This window comes from Macaca fascicularis, chromosome 19, assembly GCF_037993035.2.
Source record: "Macaca fascicularis isolate 582-1 chromosome 19, T2T-MFA8v1.1".
In the NCBI taxonomy this organism is placed as follows: domain Eukaryota; kingdom Metazoa; phylum Chordata; class Mammalia; order Primates; family Cercopithecidae; genus Macaca; species Macaca fascicularis.
Genome location: NC_088393.1, coordinates 1,174,098 through 1,181,255, shown reverse-complemented (window position 1 = coordinate 1,181,255; position 7,158 = coordinate 1,174,098). Strand labels below are relative to the sequence as shown.

Here is a 7,158-nt window from a genome sequence, read left to right as displayed (position 1 = left end):
AGCAATCATACGCGGCCGGGGTGGGCGCCAATGCTGTCGTTTATTGCGCGGAATGGAGTGTGGGGGTTAATGGGGCGTGGGGGCCACGGTGGGGGCACTGCTGCCTCGGCTCTTCAGTACATTCATCACGGCGGCGGGACCCCAGCCTCGCCCCCGTGCCCTGCGCAGCCAGGCCCGCCCCTCGGTGCCGGTGCTGGAGGGAGCCGGGGGTGCTGCTCCCGGAGGTCACCGCGGGACGCGCGTGGATGGGGGCCGGGCCGGTTATTGCGTGAGCGCGATGGGGGCAGCGGGAAGCTGGCGGGCCAAGTATTGCACTTAAAAAACAATCCTCATCGGACGGCGGGCCACCTGGAGGGCGGGGTGCGGGCGGGGCTCCACAGCCGGCTCCTCTGGGCCACCCCGTCCCTGTTTTACAGCTGAGGGAACTGAGGCACCGAGGTGAAGGGAGCCCCCTCGCACGCGAGGCCGCCGCCGGGGGCAGGGGCGATGGGGGTGGGCGCAGGGCGATGGGGGGGACGGCCAGGGGCGCGGAGGGGGCTGCCCCACCGGCCCGGCCCGTCCGTCCGACTACGGCTACCTACGTCTTGTCTATGGCTTCTGGGCGGGCTGGCGGCCGGGGCAGCGCAATGGCATGGCTTTGGTCTGGATGACGGCCCCGCCCCCGGCCCACCCGGGCCCGCGGGGCGGTTGGCGAGGGTCACAAGTTGGACGAGAGGCGCGAGCGCGCGGAGTCCTGGGGCTCCAGGCCGCCGGCGGCGCCAGGCGAGGCCGAGTCCCTGCGGTCCGGGCTGGGCGCGGCGGCCCGGGCAGCAGGCGTCGGCCCCAGGCGTGGCGTGGAGCTGCTGGCCGGGCGCGCGGAGGCCGCGGGGCCGGGCGCGCCATGGGGCAGCGAGGGCTGCGAGGCGGACAGTGGGCGCGACGCGCGGCTCAGGCGGCGCGCAGGCAGGGCGGGCCCAGCAAGGGGGGCGGCGGGCGAGCCGCCGTAGGGCGAGGTCCGCGGTGCCCGGGGGCTGGCGGGCACGCCCGGGGGGCTGGCAGGAGGCGGGGGCCCCGGTGAGGCGGCGGCAGGTGCGGGCCCCGGGGGCGGGCGGCGGACGAGGCGCGGCGAGCCGAGCGCCAGCGGCCCCACGAGCGGCCGCGCCACCTGCGGGCAGAAGCTCATGGCCACGGCCTGCTGCAGCGTGGCGATGGCCGAGGTGACCTGCGGCGGCGGCGGCGGCGGGAAGAGGCCCACGCGCTGACCCAGCTCGGCCTGCTGCACCATCTCACGGTCGTACTTGACGATCTCCTGGATGATGGCGTTCTCCTGGTTGTTGAATACGCCCGAGTTGAGGTCATGCTGCACCTTGTGCAGAAGGATGGAATTCTTCTTGCCTGCAGGAGAGGGGGCGTCAGCGCGTGCACAGGGAGCACTTGCTGCATACAGCAGGCACCGAGCACCTACTTACTGTACGCGGCACGCATACATGGAGCACCTGCTGGATACAGCAAGCAGGCACCGAGCACCTACTCTATACAGCGGGTGCGCATGGAGTGCTTGCAGTGTAGAGCAAACATGTGTTTAGTACCTACTGTATACAATAAGCACACATGTAGCCTCTCTTGCCTACGGTATGGATATTGAGTACCTGCTGTATACAGGCACCTGCTATGCACAGCCAGCATGCATGAAGCACCTGCATACAGAAAGCAGGTTTTTTGCTCTTTTTTTTTTGAGACACAGTCTCGCTCTATCGCCCAGGCTGGAGTGCAGTGGCGCCATCTCAGTTCACTGCAAGCTCCGCCTCCAGGGTTCACGCCATTCTCCTGCCTCAGCCTCCCATGTAGCTGGGACTACAGGCGCCACCACCACGCCCGGCTAGTTTTTTGTATTTTTAGTAGAGATGGGGTTTCACCGTGTTAGTCAGGATGACCTCAGGATCATGATCCTGACCTTAGTCTCCCACAGTGCTGGGATTACAGGTGTGAGCCACCGCACCCGGCAGCAAGCAGGTATTTAATGCTTGCTGTGCACATGGAGCAGGTATCACTGTACAGCAAGTATGCATGTGTATCATCTGTATATGCTGATTATGTAATGAGTGCCTCCAGTGTGCCACAGGCATACCGAGAACACCTGCCTGTAAACAGCCCGTGCTCAGCGCCTGCTGTATACAGAAGGTATAACCTAAACACCTGGAATGTGTTGCATAGTCGCTGTATAAAGCGTTGTGGAGTGCTTCCTACTGTATGCTGGGGAGCTCCCTGACACCACTCCATCGCACCTGTCCTGCGTTTCCGCCATGGTCTTCATTCCCATTCCCATTCCCACAAACAGCAGCAGGAGCCGCGATCTCCCTGGCGCCTACATCCAGTCATCAGGGCTCTGCCCCTCCCTGCCCCGGAGACTGCCCCCTCAGAGGCCAAGTCAGTCTCCCTCCTGGACACGGGCCGCCTTGATGGATACTATCTGACCAGGTCCTCTGCCCACCTAGAACCCTCCATGACTCCCGGATGCTCCTGATTTAGTCAAAACTCTCCCTGCCGCTCACTGGGCCCTGTGTGTCTGGACCCCCCTTCCTCCCCGACCTCCTCCAGGCCTCCCTGGCTCTCTGGACTCTAGGCCTCCTTTCGATCTCAGGGCCTTGGGACGTGCTGTGTCCATTCCAGGAACACACCTTCCTCCCCCTTTCCACGTGGCATCCCTTACCCTGGTCTTCACTCTGCATTCCCAACTCAGGGAGGCCCACCGGCCCCACCTGCCCTGCTGGCACACAGCCCGGTCGTGTGTGATTTGACCACCAGTCCATAAGCCTCCCTGGGAGTCAGAGTGGGCCGACGGGTCTGCCCCTTGCCCCTCCAGCACACAGCAGGGGCTCACCGAGCATTCAGCACAACCGAAAACACCCCGTGCATTCCCTTCCTTGGGAAATAGCTGCCCCTGGCCAAAGTAGGACAATAGGTCAGAAAATCAGCCTGTAGACCCAAAAGGGTCCCAGGAGCGGCCAGCCACTGCCCCTGCCCGAGCCACACCCCTGCTGCCTTGGCCACGCCGCTGCCCCAGCCATGCCCCTGATGCCACAGCCACGCCCGTCCCCCATTGCACCGTCGAAGCCACGCCCCTGGTGCCTTGGCCACGTCCCTCAGGCCTCAGCCACACCCCTCCTGCCCCGGCCACGCCCCCGACCCTCAGCCACACCCCTCTGGCCCTGGCCACGCCCCTGACCCTCAGCCGCGCCCCCGAGGCCTCAGCCACACCCCTCCTGCCCCGGCCACGCCCCCGACCCTCAGCCACACCCCTCCTGCTCCGGCCACGCCCCCGGCCCTCAGCCACACCCCTCCTGCCCCGGCCACGCCCCCGACCCTCAGCCACACCCCTCCTGCCCCGGCCACGCCCCTGACCCTCAGCCACACCCCTCCTGCCCCGGCCACGCCCCCGACCCTCAGCCACACCCCTCCTGCCCCGGCCACGCCCCCGACCCTCAGCCACACCCCTCCTGCCCCAGCCACGCCCCCGGCCTGCTCACCGATGCGGTCCAGGCGGTCGATGGCCACCGTCTCGAAGGCGCGCCGCATCATGGGGTACTCCTCCAGCACCTCGTTGAAGTTGTCCACGCTCAGCGAATAGAGGCGGCAGTAGGTGTCGGCCCGCACGCTCGCCGTGCGCCGGCCCCGGGTGAGCAGGCAGATCTCTGCACGTGGCGGGCAGGGGCGTTGGACGGGGCGGGCACCGCGGCCCTCCCCGCCCAGGCACACGGCCCGGCCTCTGCACCTTGGCCAGCGGGGGCGCTTCCCACCCAGGCTCTCCCTGGTGCCTGCCCCAGCCCAGCCCGCAGCCCGCAGCCCCCCGGCTCTGCATACCGCGGGGGGCGCGTGCCCCCCCCCCACCAGGCGCGCCCCGCCCCAGCGCACCCCCGAAGTAGGAGCCGTCGGACAGCTTCATCTCCTTGTTGCCCTTGGTGAGCACGCTGACCACGCCGTGCTGGATGAAGTACATCTTCTTCCCGATGGTGCCTTCGCGGATGATGTAATCACCCGGCTGGAAGACCTCGAACTTGAGCTTGGTCAGCATGGCCGTGACGAAGTTGGGGTCAGCGTTGGCGAACAGCGGCATGGAGGCCACCAGCTTCCGGCAGTTGAAGTTGACGATCTCCTGCAGGGGGGAGGCAGGGCTGGGTCCGCTGCAAACCCCACTCCCGCTTGCCCCTCGCCCTGCCTCTGGGACCGGCTCACCTCTCGGGCCCCAATTTCCTTGTCTGAGAGACGGGCTCGGCCCCGCAGCCGGACCGAGCTGCTGCCGCCAAGGACGGGAGAAAGCAAAAACGCTCCCTGCTCCTCGCTATTGGACATCATATGGCGACATCTGCCAATCCAATCGGACCAGGAGGGGCAACTGTAGACATAAGCACTGGAAAGGAGGCCAGGTGCGGGGGGCCTCACGCCTGTGACCCCAGCATTGTCGGAGGCTGAGGCGGGAGGATCGCTTGGGCCCAGGAGTTCTAGACCAGCCTGGGCAACATAGTAAAACCCCCGTCTCTACCAAAAAAAAAAAAAGCCAGGAGTGGTGGTGGGGCACCTACTCTCAGCTACTCAGGAGGCTGAGGCTACAGGATGACTTGACCCCAGGAAGTGGAGGTTGCAGTGAGCTGTGATCCCCACACCACTGCACTCCAGCCTGGGCGACAGAACGAGATCCTGACTCTAAAAAAAAAAACAGGCCGGGCGCGGTGGCTTAAGCCTGTAATCCCAGCACTTTGGGAGGCCGAGACGGGCGGATCACGAGGTCAGGAGATCGAGACCATCCTGGCTAACATGGTGAAACCCTGTCTCTACTAAAAAATACAAAAAACTAGCCGGGCGAGGTGGCGGCGCCTGTAGTCCCAGCTACTCGGGAGGCTGAGGCAGGAGAATGGCGTGAACCCGGGAGGCAGAGCTTGCAGTGAGCCGAGATCCGGCCACTGCACTCCAGCCTGGGGGACAGAGCGAGACTCCGTCTCGGAAAAAAAAAAGGCCGGGCACAGTGGCTCACACCTGTAATCCCAGCACTCTGGGAGGCCAAGGTGGGTGGATCACCTGAGGTCAGGAGTTCCAGACCAGCCTGGCCAACATGGGGAAACCCCATTTCTACTAAAAATACAAAAAATTAGCCGGGCGTGGTGGCACGTGCCTGTAATCCCAGCTACTCGGGAGGCTGAGGCAGGAGAGTCTCTTGAACTCGGGAGGCAGAGGTTACAGTGAGCCAAGAGCCTGGGCGACAGAGCAAGACTCCATCACACACACACACACACACACACACACACACACACAAAATCAGGGGAAAGCTACAACATTTGGTCAAACTATTAGGTGATTTTTGAAAAATCAACATAAAAACCAAGGGCCTTGAGATGAATAGATGTTGTTAAGAGCGAGTTCCGGCCGGGCGCGGTGGCTCACGCCTGTAATCCCAGCACTTTGGGAGGCCAAGGCGGGCGGATCACAAGGTCAGGAGATCGAGACCACGGTGAAACCCCGTCTCTACTAAAAATACAAAAAATTAGCCGGGCGCGGTTGTGGGCGCCTGTAGTCCCAGCTACTCGGGAGGCTGAGGCAGGAGAATGGCGTGAACCCGGGAGGCGGAGCTTGCAGTGAGCCGAGATCGCGCCACTGCACTCCAGCCTGGGCGACAGAGCGAGACTCCGTCTCAAAAAAAAAAAAAAAAAAAAAAAAGAGCGAGTTCCCCTTAGCAAGGCAGCTTCTAAGGATGGCAATGTTCCACTTTTGCTCCATGTTCACTTTAGGAACCAGCTATCGAGCTGTGCCCTTATGACGTGCGCACTGTTTGATACCTTTTTTTTTTTTTTGAGACGGAGTCTTGCTCTGTCGCCCAGGCTGGAGTGCAGTGGTGCCATCTCGGCTCATTGCAAGCTCTGCCTCCCGGGTTCATGCCATTCTCCTGCCTCAGCCTCCCAAGCAGCTGGCACTACAGGTGCCCACCACCACGCCCAGCTTTTTTTTTTTTGAGATGGAGTCTCACTCTTTCGCCCAGGCTGGAGTGCAATGGCACAATCTCGGCTCACTGCAAGCTCCACCTCTTGGGTTCAAGCGATTCTCCTGCCTCAGCCTCCCGAGTAGCTGGGATTACAGGCGCCCGCCACCACTTTTTGCATTTTTAGTCGAGATGGGGTTTCACCATGTTGGCCAGGCTGGTCTTGAACTCCTGACCTCAGGTGATCTGCCCACCTCGGCGTCCCAAAGTGCTGGAATTACAGGTGTGAGCCACCACGCCCGGCAACAGCTGCCATTTCTAACCCAGGGAGACTGCACCTTCCTCAGCCAGGCGCAGGTGACCCTTGCGGTCAATGAGCCTACAGAATGGCGCAAGCTCTCAGAAGGAATCAACCCAACCCAGTGAATCTGGACAGCCGGGCCCTGGTTTAGCACCAACTGGAGCTCACCTCACAAAAGACCAGAAGCGCAGAGAGGAGGCGCCAGATGCCCCAGCCAGGAGGACACAGGGCAGTGGGTATCTGCGTATGTTTGTTTTACCTTAAAAAGAAAAATAGGGCCGGGCGCGGTGTCTCAAGCCTGTAATCCCAGCACTTTGGGAGGCTGAGACGGGCGGATCACGAGGTCAGGAGATCAAGACCATCCTGGCTAACACAGTGAAACCCCGTCTCTACTAAAAAATACAAAAAACTAGCCGGGCGAGGTGGTGGGCGCCTGTAGTCCCAGCTACTCGGGAGGCTGAGGCAGGAGAATGGCGTGAACCCGGGAGGCGGAGCTTGCAGTGAGCCGAGATCGCACCACCGCACTCCAGCCTGGGCGACAGAGCGAGACTCTGTCTCAAAAAAAAAAAAAAAAAGAAAAGAAAAGAAAAGAAAAGAAAAGAAAAATAGGCCAGGAATGGCGGCTCATGCCTGTAATCCTGGCACTGTGGGAGGCTGAGGCAAGCAGATCACCTGAGATCAAGAGTTTAAGACCAGCCTGACCAATATGGTAAAACCCCGTCTCTACTAAAAATACAAAAATTAGCTGGGTGTGGGGGCACACGCCTATAATCTCAGCTACTCAGGAGGCTGAGGCAGGAGAATCTCTTGAACCCAGGAGACAGAGGTTGCAGTGAACAAAGATCGTGCCACTGCACTCCATCCTGGGTGACAGAGCAAGACTATCTCAAAAATAAATAAATATAAAGGC

General features: G+C 62.0%; 1 protein-coding gene across 2 annotated transcripts in view; it reads right to left on the bottom strand.

Annotated features, from left to right (window-relative positions):
* Positions 1-21: 21 nt before the first annotated feature.
* HCN2 (hyperpolarization activated cyclic nucleotide gated potassium and sodium channel 2) overlaps positions 22-7,158 on the bottom strand; it is a 36,301-nt gene continuing 29,164 nt past the window's right edge. For both annotated transcript variants that reach the window (XM_045379783.2, XM_065535153.1), the window contains 3 exons: positions 3,892-4,132; positions 3,507-3,671; positions 22-1,374 (listed from right to left, as the gene is read on the bottom strand). In XM_045379783.2, the coding sequence (XP_045235718.2) occupies positions 698-1,374; positions 3,507-3,671; positions 3,892-4,132 (1,083 nt within the window). In that variant the 3' untranslated portion in view covers positions 22-697. The remainder of the gene's footprint in view (positions 1,375-3,506; positions 3,672-3,891; positions 4,133-7,158) is intronic.